Source organism: Nesoenas mayeri, assembly GCF_963082525.1.
Source record: "Nesoenas mayeri genome assembly, chromosome: 3".
Lineage (NCBI taxonomy): Eukaryota > Metazoa > Chordata > Aves > Columbiformes > Columbidae > Nesoenas > Nesoenas mayeri.
Window position 1 is genome coordinate 49,319,279 of NC_137544.1, and position 21,764 is coordinate 49,341,042.

At 40.1% G+C, this 21,764-nt stretch overlaps 1 protein-coding gene across 1 annotated transcript in view; it reads right to left on the reverse strand.

Annotated features, from left to right (window-relative positions):
• LAMA4 (laminin subunit alpha 4) overlaps positions 1-21,764 on the reverse strand; it is a gene marked incomplete at its 3' end in the record, with an annotated part of 97,440 nt that overhangs the window by 67,417 nt on the left and 8,259 nt on the right. The window contains exon 2 of the mRNA XM_080342087.1: positions 5,901-6,002. Within this exon, the coding sequence (XP_080198213.1) occupies positions 5,901-6,002 (102 nt within the window). The remainder of the gene's footprint in view (positions 1-5,900; positions 6,003-21,764) is intronic.

The following is a 21,764-nucleotide window of genomic DNA, read 5'->3' on the forward strand; positions in this document are numbered from 1 at the left end:
TATAAGTGAAAATCTGAGAGATGAGAATCTGCCCCATCTTAATTTAGGAACCTGAATGTAGGAGAGAAGAGCTCCTTCTAATGGTCTTTAAAGGCACCAGCTTCATTAGATTTACCATTTAGACAGTTTTAGGGAAATTATTTCATTGGATGGCTAATACTCAGTGCAATTTAAACGGGCTGAACATCCTCCATAGGAAACAGGTAGCAGACTGTTTTCTGGGTACCCCTTAAAGTTAGACATGACCTGCCACAGAGTGGTGAAGAGCACCTGTGCTATGTCTGTAATACCAGATGGTATGGGCACACTCCAAGGGCAACCAAAAGTTCATACTCAGCCCTACCTCTGGTGAACTTAGCACAAGAAAAAACCCCAAAGAATCCTAGGCTCTCAAGTATTACCTGTGAAATCTGCAAGTGTCCTCAAACCCTGGTTAGGAATTCCGAATATTAGTTTGCAGCTGAAAACACTCCTTATTACAATACAGCAGGAACTGTTTGTTTCATTTATTCCCTCCTTATTTCTTGTTCTTCTGACAGTCTTATAACAATTGTTAATGCAGAAAGATTGCACAAGGATAAATATAGGTAAAGAGAGGGAACTCTTCTACACTGACATGCAATCTGTCTATATTCATTGCTGAAACAGTGGATGTTGGCCTGAGGTATAATATTTGGATGTAGATTTAGACCACCAAATTTGGGATATGCCTTCATATCTGAGGTTACAGAACTTCATAGCATTGCCCATGCCAGCATGCCAGAACTCACTGCTGTCACAAAATAATAATAGTAAAAAGAGTACTTCAGCATAATGACTTGAAAGGCAGGAGATGTACATGTTTATCTTTTTCATCTTTGAGCTTTATTATTTCAAGCTTTCTCTCTCCAGCCACTGTGAGATACAGTGTTAGTTTTCAGAATTTCTTTTGGAAGAAGGAGATGAGGTACTAAAAAAACCACTAAGTACTGAGCAACTTTTAATAAACACAACTGTCAATCTAAAAAAATGAGAATAGCAACAAAACTCCTTTCCTGATCCAGTTTGTGTCAATATACCCCCTCTATATCAAAGATTTTGTTTGTTGAAACTGTTCTGTAATAATGAGTGAAGTGGGAGCTGATGTCTTGCCAAAGCCACCTGGCCCTCTGTTTTCTCAAACCATGACTCGTTTTAGCTAACTGTTGGAAATGTGACTGTGCAGGCGTGAGAGCAACTGCAGCTTTTCCTCGCAGTCTTGTCCTGACTTCCTACGTGCCTTTTATATGGGCTACACAGGGAAGGGAAATGAAGAGGTTGAGTGTTGAGGTCACTGTTGCAAGTTTTTGATTGTAGAACAGTTAAGACAACAGCTACTAAGTTAAAATATAGGTAAAAGGAAGGGGATTATCTACATCTGAGGCACTGAGACTTAATACTAATGCTTTAGACAACTACTGGATACCAAAACACTCTGGAGAAGAGCTGCTTTTTAGCACGAGACTGTTATATTTCTGGTTGGCTTTGCAAACATGTATCACCAAGGTCACTATCGGTCCATCTTTACAGAAAGAAACAGTGATCTGTAAGCTGCAAGGCTCTTTGTGAAGCCAGAAGTACAGGTGAAGGCAGAAGTACCTAATAAGCTGGAGAGTTTTGCTAGATCCCTGCTGCCTTTTGCTCATGCTTGATGGATGGTTGTAGATCCACTGGCGATTCTCCAGACCTGCCTTGGCAATCATGTGGAACATATCCTCCTGGGCAGAACTGCCAAATCCGCTCTAACCTTTCCATTCAGCTGTAAACCCCAACGCTTAAACACAAATCACTTACACCACAATACACTCTGTTGTAAAAAAAAAAATCCATAAAAGGCTGAAAGGATACCGGGGATTTTATCCTCCCCACTGCTGTGATCCTTTGGTATTTCTTGTTCCAAAAAGCAACAATTTATTTATTTATTTATTTATTTTTCCGGTGCTCTTTGGATGCCTTATATACATACTGATCAAATATACAGTACTGAGATGATAACAAAACACTTAGAGATTTTTAGGTAGGAACTGACAAATTTACACTTTACCTTCTGCTATAATGCTCTCCAGATTTGCCACTCTGCTCTATTCATTTTCATGCATTTATGAAGATCTAACCTCCCTTAATAGTAAAAACCTCAGAAAAGACATTGATAACTCAGTCCAACAAAAATTTTGTCTGGATATCAATTTCATAATTTTTAAACCTTTTCAACCTTCCAATCCACTTAACTGTGTTCTTCTGGAGCCAGGGCCATAGTACATCTCAGCCAATCTCCTTCTCTAGTGTAGGTGAACAAATTTTTAACATGGTAAAGCCCTGCCCATTATATTACTTGTATATGGTATAAGAACTCATTGCGTCAGACAAGCTGTTTCACCTCCATATGCCACTCAGTTCAGAGTTGACCATCATGGCCACTGTGACATTCTTGTCAGCTGTCAAGTCATTTGAAGCCCACTCCCATTTCTGATTTTTCAGATGCTGAACTGTCAATAGAAATGCTATAAAGAAATAGCTCAGCTACAGTTTGCTGGTGGGGTAGGGTCTGAGGGGTGGTGAAAGAGGCAAAAACATTCCCTTCATATCTTCATAACTTATTAGCAGCAAAACCCAATGAGCTTTATGCAGAAGAAATGCACATCACTGTCTGCAGACTGCCACTGCTGGCTGTTACAATTTTACCCAGTTAACATCACATATATGTGTGCTTCCAAAATCAAAAGCTAGAAGGTCCTATGAGTGATTTCCTTGGCTAGGACTGAGAAAATTACATTAAAAGTCTGAAGTCTAAAATAATTACAAAGAATTGGTGTTTCTTCCTCTACTAGCCTTACATGCATCACCAGATAAAGTCTTTGAAATGAAGCATTGTTTGCCATCTCTTTTGTATTATGTCATAAATGAAGCTTACATTGTGCTGGCTGCTCTTCTAACACTTGGGTGATTTCCTATACCAACAAAATGGACTGAGTGGCTCTTCAGTTTTAATTACAGGACCACGTGATTGATTTCTGCACCTGGTTTATGTGGATATCTATGAAAGAAAGGCTCTGTCTGCAATAATTTCTTCTGTCTTGTTAGCTAATGAGATTGATGATTTGTTGATTATGTCCTTCAATAGACTTTCAAAGACTTGTGGATTTGATACACACTCTATGAATAAGCTGAGAGAAGTTTTGAATCAGAACCCTAAGATGGATACTTACGTCAGCAGAAATTAAAGATGTGCATACTTTAAGGTATTGTTAATAGGGGTTTAATTTTATTTGATTTCAAAATCAGGGCAGGGGCCAATGAAAATTTCATTAATTTGTATGCTGTGGGAACTACATTTTCCAAATTGATTTGGGAGATTTGCATAATATTATGGTCTTAGAGCATTGTACGGAGTCTGACCCTTATATTTCATCCCTTTTGAAGTACTTTTTCATTTTCATACTACCTCATTCATTTATTCAGTTCTTATAGCTTAGTTACTATTGAAACTATTATCTGACTACTGAACACAGTGTTATTATTTTCATGTTATTTTCCATCATTGATAGCAGTGTTAACTTTGAAAATGATTTTTTTTTTTCATGTTTAAATAATTCCGTTGTGTAAATAAACACGAAGCCATAGAAACTTTTAACTTGAGGAACATCGGTTCTTCTAAAGAACTCCCCTTCATATGGATGTGTACTCCTTTCTGCCCCAGCCTCAGGCCCAGCAGGCTTTGGCCAGATCCACTCCTGTGTGTCTCCAGAATAGTCCTTAGGGAAGGCTGCTTTGTCCCCTGATTCTAATACAAATAACATTATCAGGCGTCAAGTCTCCTTTTCCCAAATTACTTGCATTTATTCATCTAACATGCTTCTTCCTGCTGTAATTCAAGTTATATTTTTATTTCTCTAATTGTTTCTTCTGCAAGGCTTTCTCAGTCACATTTTGCAGTTTACTGATTTCATCAGGCTTCCAATCTTTCCTGGAAATTTCCACACGCTCAGGAAAGTTGCATTACTGCAGTTCCCATGGGCATCTCTGGTTCTGTTTTATGCTAGCAAAGCTTCAAAACCCCTTTTCTTTCTGTTGTTTCCCTCTCCCCTTTCACCCTTATTTCACTTAAGCCTTTTCACTCTTCCTCTTTATTCAGACGTAAATGACCTGAGCTTAATGGCTTCTTAAATCATTCAGATAAGCCATCAAATGGTTTGTTTGAACTCAAGTAATAAACTAGATTTTAGCTCTTCCATTTGTTCTTTACTACCTGGATGATTCTGAGAGTTTAGTATCCCAGAGAAACACCAGTCAGGAATGAATATAAAATTTCAGATTATTTCCTGCTGATACAGTAATGTGTTGTTTTTTTTTTTTTTTTACTTTCTTTTTGCCCAAACCCTAGACATTGGCCTTATTTTTGTAGAAGACAGGAAACAAGTCTTCTGCTGTGTTTGCAAACTAAGGATATAAGCACTTCACTACTTCATATACTCCAAAAACTCTCTGGTCACCAGTCACCAGAAGCAGACATTTGTCAAGCTCTCTCTCTTGTTCCCAGGTCTTCCATTGCACGCTTCCTCTTTGGCATCATTGTGAGTTGACAGTAAGGGGACAATCATCCCATGAGCAAAAGTCTTGTGCATGTGATGCAGAAGAGCTGGGAATGCCTGGCAGGGTAGAACCACTTCTAAAATTTAATATTAAACCTCTAAGCCATTATGTGTTCTGCAGAAACCAGCCAATCCTAAACACACTACAGTGGCGAAGCCATGACAACTGTCACATGCACTGTCTTCTCCCATAGGAATAAAAATGGTGGGAAATATGCCATGGAGCATGGCTCTATGTATTTGTATAACTGAAAATAACTTGATAGAGGCCGCAACGATGCAAAGTATGAGAATTTTATCAGGCCATTTTATGAAGAGACAAACTGAGGGCAAAGATTTATGACTTGTCAAATGTAACACATGGCAGAGCAAGGAGCTCTGGGCTCTACTCCTGCTTTCAAGGCTGTAAAGAGTACACTTGTGCCTAGCTCCTGCTATGTGCTTCAAATAAATTACACTGTTAACTTCCACCTTTTTTTTTCTTAGTGTATTACTGCTCTGATTGCCTAGTAGTAATTAGGTTTAATTTTACTGGACTGATTTTTGCTCCGGAGCTACAAGTGATCAACTGCTAATACTAAGTCACAGCTTTCTGTATGAGCTGATACTGAGTGAGACCAAACCTGTGGGAAATTGTAATACTACCTCAGAGTTCAACACACTTTTCCCTTGGTGTATTATTTCAACCTCCTCATGTTGTTCCTTCACAGCAGGAGGCTGCCATGAAGCAGAATTGGTATGAATAACACATGTGCATACACTCACAGGGGTCACTCACCACTGTAAATTGTTTACATGATATACAGCACTGTATTCATAAAGGGGAGAATGAAATGTGTTTGAATTTATACATTTTTCTCCAGGGGTATACAAAGCTCTTTCCATATTTCTGATGGACTAAGAATTTTATCCAGCATACTGACTCTCACAAATACTGCACACAGGAAGTGTTCCTAATCTGCAGAGATTATTTAAGTAAGTGAGAATGAAATTTGGCCAGGATAATCTTATTAATGTATTGATCTTGGCCGTACTTAAAATTGCCCTTCAGCAAGAAGCTCCTGTGGTACTGCTTTTGGTGTGTATTGAAATTGAACACTGGTGTTAATAGAAGAGTCAGACCATAGTTTCTTGGGTTTGCCTGGAAAATACTTCCTTCACATCAAGCCTCATGCAAGAGCAAAAGAAGGTGGAAGGGTTCGTGTTATCAAAATAAAAAATAAAAAAAAAAATAGTACTGTTATTCAGTGAGGTATCAGTGAGGTATCAGCAGAGAAGACAGGAATTCCTTACCACACAGGTTCCAGATCCATCAAGACATCTGTTTGCATTACCATTGCAGTTGCAAGGAGAGCATTTTCCTGAGCTGGTACGGTAAAATCCTTCTTGGCATCTCTGCAATGAAAAAATAAAAATAAAGTATTTCCTATGCATAAGTATTCAGAGAGTTCAGAGAGTTAGGTTTGGCCGAGAGGCAGGGCAAAGAAAGAATTACAACCATCAGGTCTCCCCAGAGCATACTGCACAGCCCCATCATCACAGACCACACACGTGCTGCTGAACTCGAGTCTGTTCTTTCACTCTCTGCACTAGTGCTGCTTTCTTTGCCTTACAGTGTTTAAGCTGTCAGCATTCCTGCCTGTGTCTGGCTCCTGGTCAGCAATGGGTGCCTGCCTGTGGGTGAGGAGCTGACAGATTCTTATGACATTTTGTAGTGGAAGGTGATTTAACTAGAAATTTTGGTCCTCATTCAGAAAAGAAGGTGTATTTATAGGAAAATAATAACTTTTACTTAAAAAATAACAGCTTTAGAAAGTTTACATCAAAGCTTTGATGAGCTTTGGGTGAAGAGCGTAGAGGAGACAGAAACATACCTACAAAGATCAATGCTGTTTTGAATGAAGGCTGGCTGGCTGCTGTGAGGCCTGCCAAAGTCGGGCTGTCTGTCTGTCTGTCTGAGGCTGGCAAGATGTGCCAGTGATAACCTGTTATCCTTCCAGGGAGTAACCAGTCCCTGGGAGGTGCAACCATTCTTCAATCACTCTTCAGGTGACGTAAAAAATAAAGGGGTAAAGACTGCATGAAAGATAAAACTTCCTTGTTTCTTAAATGTGTGGCTGTGCCTGCTGTATATCATTTAGTACTTTTGGTAACTTACCAAAGCTTATCAAAATTAAACAGAAGGTTGTCAAAATCTAAACCACCTTATTTTAAATACTAGTTAGAGCAATAATATAAGGAATAAGAAACACAAACAAAACTATTAATATCTGTCTCTAAGACTGGAAAATAAAATAAAATAAAATGAAATAGCATAGCTTTTCTTTTATGTGCTGTGTGTAAATTCTTGTTCTTCACTAAGGAACTTCTACCTCATTATGCAAAGCTGGTGAGATGCAGAGGTTGACCTCAGGAGCAACCTCTGTTACTCAGACAGCACCTGCTCAACTTGAGCAGCCTCCCTGTGTCACATGTATTTTGTTAGATCCATGCAGACTCATTAATTTTTGGATCCTAAATCTCTTACCCTTGCTTAACTTTTGCAATGTTGTTGTTGCAGAGCTGCAGGAGTTATTTACCACACACAGTTTCTGCTGGCATTTACAAACATCATCCCTGAGGTAACTGTCAGGGCCTGAGAAATCCCAGGCTCTCCTGGAATATTTTTTGTGCTGCCTCTACAGCACTTTGTGTATTCTCTGGCTCTTGAGGTCACCTACCCTTGCAAAAAGTGGGAAGAGTGGGAAGATCAAGAGAATCAGAAGGGTATGATTATTTTTCCATTTGTATGAGCTATGAGTCTTCTTATTAGATTGTGTTGATCTAGTTAGAATTATATTTGCTTTGTATCCCCCTCTTCCTCATTTTCCTGCGTTGCCCTGAAATAAAGGATTATTTCTTTTCTGCACTCTGCCAACCATTTCTTCTCATGCCCACTGTAAGTTATGACACGAGCAGCAGGTCTACAACATCAAATGGAGCACCACACAGTAATACCTGCACTAGGTGTAAAAACTAGCCTGTGAGTAGTATTGCCAAATGGCTGTGCTGGTGGCTGTGGCTAATTAACCATTGCACAGTGCTATGACCATATTGCATCTGGGGCTTGAACTTGTACTTGGCCATATTGCATCTGGGACTTGAGCACTTGTAGCAAGAGCCAGCAATCCCAAGATCCATCTGCGTGCTAACTTCCATTCTCAAGGGTGGGTGGATACTTCTATCCAGCCAGATAAGCTGCTTGTTTAGAAAAGAATGTGTCTTATGAGATGACTAACAGCAAGCTTTAAAAATGAGGTTTACAAATGAATCTTTAATCCAATCTTATCCCAGAGAGCTCTGAGAAGCTGAGATGAACATAAATGGAAAACTTGGTTGCCTTTACCATTCTTACACAGAGTATTTTATTTGGTTTGCTTTGGAAACACTTTCTTACATAATAGCTCCTAGTAGGAAAGGCCTTCATATCATAGCCACTTTGGGACAGCAGAACTACTATCTATTTGTGCTGCTTGTTTCTTTCACTTGTTTAGTCTCAACACAGAGCTGCAGGACTGGCTCCCACCAGACTGAGGATTTCAGCTGAATGATTACACCACACACTGTGGAAGGGAGATAGTTAGTTTTAAAATTGAAAACAGATTCTTATCCCAGCATCTGTCTTGGCAATATTTCTATCCACCCATATAGATCTAAGGCATATTACATTCTCTGATGCCCCTCAACTGGTGGGTGGTCCTAGTTGGTCCATTTGTGTCTGCCCAAAAGCTTTCTTGGTTCTGCAGGTCTAAGCAGAATAATTTTTTACTTATGATAGTGAATACGAGCAATGGAAATATTTGAGTGCATGTAAAGGCATCTATGCAAATCCGTCGGTCAGCCATAAAGATCAATTCCTTCATACTTTAACTAAGGGAATGCTTGCATTGCAGCTGCGAGTGGGCTTTTATCTAGTCCACTCACCCATAGTAACAACTCAGGTGCAGTTCAGTGCAACCTCACTGGTTCCAGCTGTACAGCCAGGATTGTACAGTCTTTGCTGAATTCACTGAGAACAAGTTACCTCCTATTCTGAGCAGATACACTTCCCAGTTCCTCAAGACATCTGCCTCAGTTTTGGCTGCCTCTGCTGTTCTTGCTATCAGAGCCTCTCTTGCAAATGAGGTGCAGGGTCCTAAGTCACCTGGGTATTTACTGGCAACATTTTTTCCCCACATTATTTAAATCATCACAAAAACTTGGAATGTGCTGATGCTTACCATTTTAATACAGTATTTTAAACCATGGGTTGGATCTATTTAAACCAGAAATGAGGTATTGACAATCAATGCTATGAGGGAAGTGGGAATGAGGGGAAAATGGGATCCAGATTTTCTCTTTTGTGTTCAGGAGTTTTCTCAGGCATTCTCAATTATTCTGTTATATTTTTGTTGCTCCTTGCCCTACTAGTGATAATGAAGTGATTGGTTAGTTGTTCCAGGGTGTGAGCCAGCATCATATTTATAAAAAGAAGTGTTAGAGTGTTGAGTTAATTGAGGGATTCAAAAGGCCGAATATTCTGGGAGTACAAAATAATTGCACACAAAGCACAAACAGGTCTGGAACAAAATGGAAATACCCTCCCTGAAAAATCGTTATGTGGGCAATTGAGTGAGGAACATTTCCATCCACTGTCTCTTTTTGAAAGGCAAAGATAATTACTAGGCCAAAATGCTAGGTCTGCATTAGCAATCATGTCTTCACAATTATTAAATTTTTTTTTGCCCAAGGGACAAAGTTTGTTCCAGTTCAAGCTAAAAAGTCCAATCTAATGTGGATCTTGCTGAGCTCTTGAAAATCTTTTACACCGGTGGTGCATTTATTTCCCTTCCCCTTCCATCTGGATTTAATTATTACATTTCTTGAAAACAAGAACCAGCTGCAGTGCTGAAAGCACCGTTGAGCCTACAGTCATATTCTGTTTCTTCAGCCCCTTCTGCTGGTATGAGTGCAAGATGGGGCTGAAGATGGAAGACAGTCCACATACACAGGGTATGAGTTTACTCCCATATTATATTCAAGCAGTTCCACTGATTTCATTGCAGCTGCTCCTGATTTGCGCCTGTGTAACCAAGGGCAGAATCAGGTCCCTGTTCTTTCCCTGCTGCTGGCTGGCAGTAGTGGTGCGGCCGTGCTGGGGTGGGTATGTTTGCTGTGACCCTGCCTCTTCTGGCTTGCTTTTCTCAAAGGAAGAGAGCCGTGCTGGGAACATGCACAGAGTGTTCTCTGTGGTTAGATCTGCATCAGCCAGCTGAAGGAGGGCAAGGCATGGTTTCAGGCACTGGCTTCTGATCATCCGTGCTGACTGATGGTTCATTTTCTGCCATGATTTTGCTCTTTGACAGACTGTGATTTTTCCCAGCAATGTCCAGGCATAGCTCTGAGCATGGCATCTGTTAGGATGTGTTCCCACATGGCAGTCTGCATGGGACTGCTCTTTTTTGGGCAGAGATGGAGAGAACTTCAGCATGTGGACGTGGACTGTGTTACGCTACTTGACTAGGAGGTCCCCACACTGCTTTATTCAGTAATTCAGATGTAGCCATTGACTCTCTTATCTAATGGTAAGAAAACATGGCATGTTTCTTTAGTTAGAACAGGAAATTGTGACTTTCTTTGAATATATAAACACACAAAGGGTCTCTTACTTCCACATTTTATTGTGGCTCACTTGGATTCACACCGGTGTTTGTTATTTCCAAAATTCTCTCTTGAGTGCTGAGGTATATGAAGGGATGTGGATACAGGGTTAAATGGTCTTCATTAAGACATTTCAGCCTTTGTTATATTCATTATACTCATGCCTACCAGTCTTGGACCAGGGATCTCATTACATTTGATCCAAAACAAACCAGAGGAAAAAGATGGTGCCTTCCTCCTGGACCATTGTAAAATAAGAGGCAGCTGGTACAGCTGGGGAACTGAATCTGAAGAATGGCACTCGAAGTAGCAGTCATGGCACATCAGCTGCCAAGTCACTGCTAACTTTAGTGTCAGCTGAGACTTGGTTGTAGTGGCCAGCAGTGTTGTGCTCTTTGCTGATAGAGTCAGAAGGTGTGCATCCTTCCAGGTCTGAGAAGGATCTTCAGTGAGCTGCATGAATGTTTAGACATCAGGACAAAGATCAAACATGACAGTATTACTTAGTAGATTCTCACTTCAAAGATCTGTTAAAGATAATAAAAGTGAACGCAGCCTGAGCACAGTTGAATTCTATAAACTCATGGGCTTATGATGAAATGAAAATTAACTTATTTAACCAAATATCCTAAATCTATCTGCAAAAATACAAAGTGCTATCCTGTGTCATAAACACCTGTATTTTGTGTAGAAGGGTGTTTTTTTGATGCCAAGAGGCAAATCTGCACATTTTTTTTTGTTTCTGGCAGCCCCCACACATTACTTTTTCATATGCCAAGAGGCTAGATAAGTGACTGTACCATGACTTGTGGTATGCTACCCAAGGCATAGTAACTGTTCCTGATCACATCTTTGGTTGAAGAAAATGAAATTAATTCTCAATACCTGTCATCTGCTGATGGTCAAGAACATACATGGTTACCTCTGGCTATGCTGACACACCACAGCTTGTTCCCCTGCTTTATCTTGATGGTGTAGCAAGTTCATTGGACATATAGTTTCATTTTGAAAAGATATTTATACATTTGAGATTCCATTTTTCTGCAGTCTGACCTGTTCTGTAAAAGTGGTAACAATTTTGTCAGAAGACCTATGTTTAGGAGAGTTTTAGTCTGAGAACTGTAAAGTCTGGTGTGACAGGCTATCTCTCAGTCAAAACATCTATGGGGAACTGTGACAGATATTATGAATTATTTGCAGAATAATATTTATCACTTGATATAGATTGATTAACAGTTTCAGAACTGTGGGACCCTCAGAAGTCCCCACTGTCTCTCACAGAGTGAAAAGAAGAATAGAAAACAAACTCTAGTTAAACATTATCAGGCCCAGAGAAAAGAAAATAGAAAAATGTTGCTCCTCTGATACAACAGGCATCATATCAGCCATAGATACCTGTCAAGGCAGGACACACAGGTAAATAAAGCCCAAGTTTTTAATGTGTTGAGGAAAACCATCAGACACATTGAGTGGAGCAATGTGCCTTCTTGACAGTTTCACATCAAACAATAATATTTTTCACAGTATCACAGTATGTTTGGGATTAGAAGGAACCTCAAAAGATCATCTAGCCCAATCCCCCTGCCAGAGCAGGAACACCTAGGTGAGGTCGCATAGGAACATGTCCAGGCGGGTTTTGAATCTCTCCAGCGAAGGGGACTCCACAACCCCCCTGGGCAGCCTGTTCCAGTGCTCTGTCACCCTCACTGAGAAGAAGTTTTTTCTCAAATTTAAGTGGAACCTCTTGTGTTCCAGCTTGATCCCATTAACCCTTGTCCTATCATTGTTTGCCACTGAGAAGAGCCTGGCTCCATCCTCGTGGCACTCACCCTTTATATATTTATAAACATTAATAAGGTCACCCCTCAGTCTCCTCTTCTCCGAACTAAAGAGACCCAGCTCCCTCAGCCTTTCTTCATAAGGGAGGTGCTCCACTCCCTTAATCATCTTTGTTGCCCTGGAAGGTATGGTTCCAACAAACAGACGTTTAGTACTCCACATAATGCTAAATCCCTGAAACTCTCCATCTTTTACTATACAGGGGTGAGTGAATACTCTAAACCTCCTTCACCCGTTTTAAAAATCTGTGTCTAAAAGAGAGACCAGTCTGCTGGAAGTGCGTGGCATTGCCATGGAAACAACAGCCCTCTGCTCCTTGGGGACATTCCCAAACCCAACCCAAACATGCTTGCTTTTGTTTATTTTTTTTTTATGAGCAGTATTTGGAATTGGCAGCCACAATTCTGAGTTCTTTTTGAAGATTGCTTGCTTAGGCCAACTTGAGATAAATAGCCTACTGCCCTTCCTAAAAATAAAGATGTTTTCCTGCTTGAATATCTCCCAGTACTTTCTTTTATGTAATTATTTATTAGAAATAAGAACATTAGACAAACAAGCCTGAGAAAGCAGTCCTCTACTGTACATTTTATGTTCTCCCATTTTTTCTGATTTCCTCAGAATAGACAGGATGCTTTTCTGAAGAGCACCCTTGTCTTTGTCACTTACAGTAGGGTCTTTGCATTCAGAAATACTCCATCCCTAGCCAAGCACTCAGAGAAAGTACGCCAAATTTTCAGCGTTCCTCAGGTCCCACCTGGCATGTCTATGTCAGCCATAAAGACAGGCCCAGGCGGAACCCCAGAGGACCTCCCTGCCCCAAATGCAGCGCTGGGCTAACACAGCTGTGGCCGTGCTGGTGCGGGGGCATCCTGGCCAGCAGCCTCTGCAGCTGGACGGCAGGGCTGTGTCTGCAGGCAGCCCAAACCACAGCAGGCTGGGAGTCATCAATGCGGAGACATCCATACGGGAAGAAGCCGGCTAGACACTCTTTGTATGGTTTAATTCCTTCTGTTCTATAACACGCCTAAAGTAGGTCAGCTGTGCCTATTGCTCTCTACTGACTGCGAAGGGGAGCTTGGAGTGCTAGCTCATGTGTACGTGCCTGTGCTGCATATAAAGTCTGACGAGATGAAACCTTTTGCACATGTTAGGTGTGCTATGCTGTGTAGAAGTGTCCAGGTTACAGCTGCTATGCCATCAATCTGTCCAAACTGGCGGACACCCTGTACCTTTGGAGAAGTGCAAAGGGTTCTGATGGTCTGGTCCATCAGTCAGTATGTTCAGGTAGAGAAAGCGGATAGAAACCTTTGTGTCAGACAGGTTCCAGTGATTCTCTTCCTACATTTGAATTAGGTTTATTCTGGCCAGTTCAGAGAGTGATCATGGGATGCTTTCCTTTGTCCAGATAGTGTCTCCTCTGATATTTACAGGTAGCCAGTCAAGGGAGTTGTATTATATCACCCTGTACTGGTGCCACCTTCCCCACTGAGTACTTGTGCATTCTGTAAACAAAATCTTATCAGCCCATCTCTGAAATGGGTTTTTCTGCTTCAGGATGCAGAAAGCATACATATATAGTAGGACCTTTAATAAAGCTATAATTCTTAGGAAGAGTTTTGAAATACCACTGGACATTTACTATCTGGAAATTGATTTTATTGCTGCTAGCAGCTCAGTCCTGCTTCAACTTGATGGAGAGCATAGAACATATTTAGGAAAGAAATCTGTAAGAAATTAGTATTAAGACTTGGTATTGTCATCCAAAGTACTCGATGCTCACTGCAAACAGTGGCTTTAGTTCTAACACAGGCCTGTGAGATAACGTTTATCCCATTTTACAGAGACCAAAACTGATCCTGCCGTCGTGTTAGTCTTCTCGTGTTCATTCCTGACACAAGTTGCAATTAAGCACTGTAGCTACAGCAGGGAAGAGGAGCTCTGATACTGTAAGTGACTTTGACAATTTGCAGAGCTGGTGACTTGCGTGAAACTCCCTGAATAACTATGCAGCTAAGTTATAGCACGGAAAGGAGCATGACCCCATTCTAAGGACACCTCCTGGTTCCTTCCAAAAGGCACACTTTTTACTTTGGCAAACTGGGATGTAAGTAAACAAAGTGGACATCCTAGCTTAAAACCACTCTGGGTAGACACAAGCTGTACGGCTTATCATACTTGGAAAGCATTAACTAGACAGCAATCTTCTGTGCCTTGGACAGACATATGAGTCTACTTCTGGTGTTCCATTCAGCAAGAAAGTACTGAGGACACCAACATGACTGCTATATCAGCTTTTCAGCTCAGAACATTATTAACTTCCAGTACCTTTAAACATAGGGTTTTAAAATCCAGACTACCAATTGTAGACTGAGGGACATTTGACCATTTCTTGCTCCCTGGGAGCAAAGTAACAGACATTTCAAATTCCTGAGGTCAAAGACATGTTATTCATAAACAGAGACACAAAGATTTAATTCTTCTTCCATCTGCTAAGAAACTTTATGCAAACAAAAAGAGCTATGATAACATTGCACTCCACTGTCCTGACTTTCCTGCCTTTGGTGATCTGCAGGAGAAACCCCTCTCCATTTGTTGCCAAAACACAAAATCCAAAAGAGGTACAGCATACATTGTGTGCAGCTGCAGCTCAGTGGTGACATGTGCTGCTGGTGAGCAACACACTCGAGTCCTGGGCCCTTTGGCCTCTTATACAGCCACCAGGCACCTCAGTGACCATGGAAAAAGTGCTTATCTGCTGGAGACTAAATTTTGACTTGACCGTTCAACATGTGTAGTATTTAGGAGTATCTTATGACTGCAAGGAGTCTCAAAAGTGTGTGTGTACATGGGAGGGTCAGGGGTTAAGTGGGGGAAAAGAATATAGCTGTATTTGTTCTGCAGCACCCTGGTGCTGACTCAGCCATGCTGGTTGCTGCCCTGATCCCAGAGAACTGGATGGATTTGCATGTTCACTAGAAAACTACACTTATTTTGTAGGGTCAGGAGATGGGAGAACTTGTATGCATTTCCCCCTTTTCTAAATTCATAGGCAGTTGTACTGGGCCTATCAGAGAGTCAGTTTACCAAACTGAGAGGGCATTTATTAATTAATGCTCTAGTTTGAATGGTCTACACAGACATGCCTTGAAGTTATGGAGATGGAAACCTATTTCTGGCACTGGATGAACTGCCAAAAGCATTTTTTCCCATCTCACATCTTATCCAGCCAACATTCTGCTCATCCACACAGTGTGTGATGCTCAGGTGAACTTCATGCTGGAAGGTGTGGGTAAGGAACTTTCTCCCGCTATCTCACCAGCTCTTACTAGAAACACTTTTGTACCAAATATTGACTACAGCTGAGAAAAACTGTTAAATAAGTTTTGGGATGAATTTAACTGACAAAGGTTAGAACTATGTTTCCAGGACACAGTACCTTTTACAGGTCCAGCAGCTCACGTAGGTCCAGCAGCTCATGTAAGATACCCGAGCAGTGTGCATCAGCAGGTAATCTGCCTTTCCTATTTGACCTAACTAACCATGAAAGACTGTCTTGCCACACTTCATAACCAGGAGATAACAAATCACTGAACCCAGCATCAAACACTGCCAGACACTCCTGTGTGATCTGACTCCTGATTCCTGTTTCCTGAAAGGGTAGGGCTGCAGTGATAACTGCATGAAAACAGTGCTTGTAATATCATTTGCTGTTTTGTAAATTATTTGGCATTTTTCCTCTTCTTCACAGCTTTTATCCTCATCTGTTCAACACACGAACACTAGCTGACTGTTCACAAGACCACCAGCAATGTGTAATTAAGAAATACAGAGCTAAACTCTGCATTTTTTCTCATAATACCTACTATAGGAGAAGATTGAGAGGGTGATCTCTGTGTCTCAACAGCTGGAATGGCTGAGATAACAGATTGCCGTATCTAAACACTTTGATTTGTGTTACTCTTCCAACCTGCCAAAAGGATCCATCTCTACAGCTACATTTGATCTAACTTTGGTAGACAATGTGGACAAAGAATGGATTCTATGTGAAGTGTATGACTTGGGGTAAAATTTGTCTGATTACATTCTCTCTGCTTTGTTTTCTGCTGATTCTTTGAGGTAGGAGAGAGATATTTCTAGAAGGTGTGCTTGTGCTCTTTGTATACAAGTATTTGATGACAGCTTCAGTATTGTCCCAACTGTCATTCATATCCCTGCCACTTTTTTACAATTTTAACTACGCAATTGCAAATCATTTGCTTATCAATTTCTTCTAGCTCTCCTGTCCCACAGATTTGCTAAGGGAGAAAGAATAATCATACAGATAGAGATGTGTACTGTTACAAAATGTGGTGGGTACTTGTAGCAAGGAAGGCTTTGCTGGATACAGCATGTTCCAATAGGTCAATTTATATATAGTGAGGTATTGATTAAATCCATGGCTCCTCTGTTTATATTTATAGTACACATTCACTCTAGTTTTTGTTTATAGGTTACCTTTTAGACTTGTCTATATTATATGTCTCTCTTGTTGGCAATGAGGCTTGAATGTCATTTAGAGTCTTACAGTAAATGCCAACCAGATGAGATGATCATTCATTGGCCCTTCTTGGGGGAGGCCTCTCTCCTTCTCTTTGGCTGTTTCTATTAATGGAGCATCTGATGGGTTGTGGATCTCCACCTGCCCCCACTGGCTGCCCCAGCCCTTCCACTGTTGCCTTGTTCTCTACTCATGCTCATTTCCTCCCTGTCCTGCTTTCCATTTTTCCTTCTCCACTTTGACTTTTCCTGCACCTGGTTCTAGTCACTCACCCACTTTGTGACCTACCCTTCACCTCTAATCTACTAACATCTTCACAGCAACAATTTTGTTGTGTTAGTTGAAATTAATATAAGGAAAAATATTCCTTTTCACTGAACAGATGAGAAACTCATCACCTCTTTTTTTTTTCTGTGCGTGAGCTCCTCTGTTCCTAAGTATGTTCACAAGGATATTAGGTCTCAACAAAACTCATGCTTCTGCTCATCTCTTGTGTGACCATGAGTCTTACTCTTTCATTCAGTTTCTCTATCTGTAAAATGAAATAATGACCACAGTCACACAGAATCACAGAATGATTGAGGTTGGAAGGGACGTCTTCTAAGTGGCAGCGTCACTTAGAGTTGGTTGCCTGGGACTGTGTCCAGATGTAACCAATGTAATCCCAGATTACAGTGTCCCAGATGTACCCAAAGTAATCCACAGCAGTGACACAAGTCAACAGCTTTGCGTCTTTTAAGGGAACTAGTCAGAACCACCAGGAATAATTAACCTACTCACATGAGATTTGCTTTCTTCAGATGTCTGTGGTGAATACAAAGCTGTTTCTGGAAGTAAGAGTTCCAGAATTTTTAATCCGGTACTGAAACATCTTCTTTGGCTTCCAGCTAAACAGCCATGTTTTAAATCCATTTGCATATTTACACAGCACCACTAGACATTGTCCTGTCTTTCCCTTTTCTTTTTTTGCCATCCTTTCTAATGGATAGACCATACTCTGGTATTTGAGGGCAACTTTTATCAGTGACCTGTGAGGACTTACTGCCAAAGCATACCAGATACATGAAGAGGCATAGACAAAGAGGGTAAGGAGAAAGAATTACATTTCAGTGTTAAAATTTCACATGAAAACTTGAAACTAACTTTGTGGGAGAGCTTTTAAGATACTTAAGGAAAAATCTGTTTTCTTCAATCCATGAGGAAGAAAATATGAATATGGAAAAATCTATACGAGATGTTTTTTTTTTTTTTAAAGTATCTTTCAGGGCATTTGTTTTTGTTAAATACAATGACTAATCCATTTTCATCTCCTTGAAAAAAAAATTAAGAGCTGGAGCTCTTGCTGAAGCTACCAATACCATTAGTTCTGCTGATAACTTTCCCTTTTAACCCGCCCTGCTCATTTCTCTTAGTTTGTTGCATACATCTTCCTAGACTAGGTCTTGACTATGGAGGAGGTTGCTGTGAGTTCTTCAAACCATTGTGTTAAACTATAACTAATTTTAAAAATAAAATGTCCTTGTGATGCCTTTGCTAAGAGCTGTCATACTTCACTATATGTTAAGTTGTCATTTGAAGAAATAAATGGATTTCAAGTTCCCAGACCTTGAGTAACAGCAGATTCAAGAATGTCTTAATACTTAAACCTATAAATCACTATGAAGGGACATTTCAGAATGTTCTTTGTCTTTTCTTGGAGACTGAGGCTTTTAGAAGTTAGTAACTGACCTGTTGGCCAGACATGCTCTACCATTAAAGCCATTTTAAGGAGAGAAAGGCAGAAGTCTTGCTTTACACTGTGAGGTACTCCCTAACATGCAGACAAAAGCATATATCTGCTGTGAAATTTTATTTCTTCTCTATTGATTTTTGCTATATTTGTCTGAGTTTTGATGCCTCACAAACCTAGAGAATTAAAAACAAACAAGCTTGCTCACCAGCTTCCCCTTAGGCCTCCAAGCTCTATTTATAATTTCTATAAGCCTTCATTATCTCTAGTCTACAGTATCAAATTCTGCGGAACTAGAAAGGTCACATTCTACTATTACTGGATAAATTAATTCAGTGTGTGACATCATAGCTAGACAGTTAATTACCTCATTTAATAGGACACTACAGCTGTTGGAGAACTGTCTGCAGACAAAAAGCCACTCTAGTATTCACCATTTCAAGGACAGAAACCTCATGCAAATTAACCATTTGCAATTTCAGATTTATTTTTAAAACTGTAAACATTTCTGAGAGGAACATATTTTTTAGCTTAGTCTTCAAATCAATATTCATGATAGTTTTATAATAAGCACCCTGGTGTAGTACATTAAATTCCCATATTGTTCTCTTAAATTTCTGACATTGTTAACTGTGAAATATTTATTACTTCCAGTGCTCCACTGATGTTGTAAATTAGGAATTAACCAGAAGTTGATGAAGAGTTTTGGGCACAATACTGGTAATTTTTTTTATCCACTTATCCTGACAGGTATCTCAGTTCTAATTATAACTAATGAGATTACAAACTGAAGCAATTATGTGAATTACACAATAACAAGCTTTCCGTTTTGTTATTTAGGTTGCAAATTTAAAGAAAATTCTTTCTTGCTGAAATAGTCATTCAGTGAAAACCCTCAATATTGTTGCACATACTTATATTTTTAAATTAAATTCTAAGATAAGATAGATTCAATGAAAATTAAAGCCTCACTGAGTGCATTTGCCACAGATCTGGGCAAATTAGTATAATAATGGGGTTTTCTAGGTAAGTGATTGAAATGCCCATTAAGGCTGCAGTGGTGTGTTTTTGTGAAGCTCGGTAATCTGAAACTTCAAACATAAAGAAAAGCAGTGACACTGGTTTTGAATCTATAATCTTTTAAAGTAAATGAACTGATCAATGAGTGACAAAACAAATTAAACCTTATCTCCTGTTACTAGTGTCCTTTTGTCATCTCCTGTGTGTGGATCTCAATATTGTCCCTTTTTGTCTGCATCTCTTGTGATGCTCCCACCTCAAAGAAGAAGGCTATGGTTGGTCTGGAGCCATGCACACAGAGGCTGGCCGGTCTGCAGCTGCTAAAGGATATATCTGATGACTGAATTTAGTCTGGTTTTCCAACTGTTGCTGTGTTAAGCAACAACTTAACACTATAGGAGCTCCATCATTTATATATACAAAGAGGTTGAGTTTTCCTCAGAATTTACTGAAAAAGTTATGACTGACTTAAGTGAGGTGGGTCAAGGTCCTAACTTAATAATAACCTAATTTGAAAACTTAATTTGTTTTCTTATCCTTGACAACTGGGAATATTTATGTATCACCTGAGGAGCTTCCAAAACAGAAGTTTATTTTTGATGATAATAAAGAACAGATTATTATGCTGATGGAAACCATCTTCTTCAAGTTTTAGACAAAGAGCTCAGAGACTGCTAAAACCAAAACTAGCAAGACTTAAACCAGTTGCTCCAGTTCTCGGTAAAATCCCACTGGTGGGCAAGGTATAGAACAAAAGTTATCTCTGTTTCTCCCTGTTGTGTAGCAGAGCTAAGAGATGGAGGAAAAGTTAATATGGTTAATGGCACTGGGGTAATCCCCAAATCAATAAGCAAAGCAGAGTGTGGACAACAGGGAAAAATGACAAGGATTGCCCCCCACATCTTCATCCCATTGTCACTCTGTGTTTTTTTTTCCTTGAGTGGAGTTGTGTATGCCTCTGCTGTAGCAGTGACAGAGGAACGGTGGCTCCCAAAAAACAAGGAGTAGCTGAAAGCCAGATGGCTGTATGCAGAACAACAACATTATCTAGTACCTTGACTAAGTAATTGTATTTAATTTTAAAAAAATTTCCTGTGTTGAAAACGTTTCCAGACTGTTACCCCTTCCCCAGTCCAAGTGGAAAACAAAATGCCATTCAGCAACAGAGGTGGGGTTGGATCCAACATAAACATTTCTCAGCTAGGCATTCTCCATAGAAGTGCATAGTCATTTTTTCCATATACAGTGGGAAAGACAAAGCCTCTGCTTAAAAGGCATTCTTATCCAAAAAGGGGGAGGGCTAAAATATTTTAGCTGTCTGCAAGCTGGCTAAGGATTAGAGATTAATACTACCCTCCGCTCTAATGTACTTATTACTACAGACACGAAGTAATAACTTTTATAGATGATCACTGTTAGAAATAGAAAATCTGCAACTGGAAAGGTAGCTATTTGGTTTTCCTCTTTCAAACAAAATGCCAACTCTATTCAAGGAGAACATTTTTGCAGGAGAAAGGATAAATAATTGTGCATAGTTTCCTCATTAACTACCCTCCACCCAGTCCCCACAAAACATTCGCATGAGATTTGGGTTCTGAGTCATACCTTTTCCTCTTGAGTCCCTCAGATAAGTGGCACATAATCAGTTGACAAACTACAGTGCTCCCTGAGAGATTTCCAGATAGAGATAAAAAATTTTCAAGGGATAAAAAATGAAAGTGGTCTTTAAAGCAGGGATGGCTGTGCTTGTGGGACACATAAAACTGAGAAGGTAAATCTGAAGCTTCCTTTGACTTCCCTTTTACTGCAATTCCTACTCCCTCTAGCCCAGATTTCTAGTATTTACTCATTTGATATTGCAGCTCTTTGAAATGTTGGAATTGTGATGGGGACATATAGTGATCTACTTGACCAAGAGCAAAGGCATCAATTTAAAAGCCTGTTAGAATGAAACATAAACCACGGTATGAAAAACTTGAAAGGTAAGAGAAAGAGATTTCATTCCTCATTGCATCCTAAGGGTGGCCCAACTGTGGACAAAACAGGCAGCTGCTGGGGATGTCTGATGGGAAGATGTCATGTTTCTGGGCTGTTCTCCCAGCACAGTTTCCCCCTTGCTAGTGGCAGTGCTTTGTAAATGTGAGGGAAGGGAAACAGCTTGACATTTATACTATAAGCCTTATCTCCAGCATGGAGGCAGGCAGAGGCTGTGCTCTGAAAGGAGAGAGGAAAACCCAGAGCTTGGGAGAAAGTATAACCTGTCCTGATCTCCCACTACCTCTATGTCCATGGCTTATTTCATCACAAGCATGGTCTGATAATGAATAAATTAGTTTCTTGTTGCCTCAAAGAG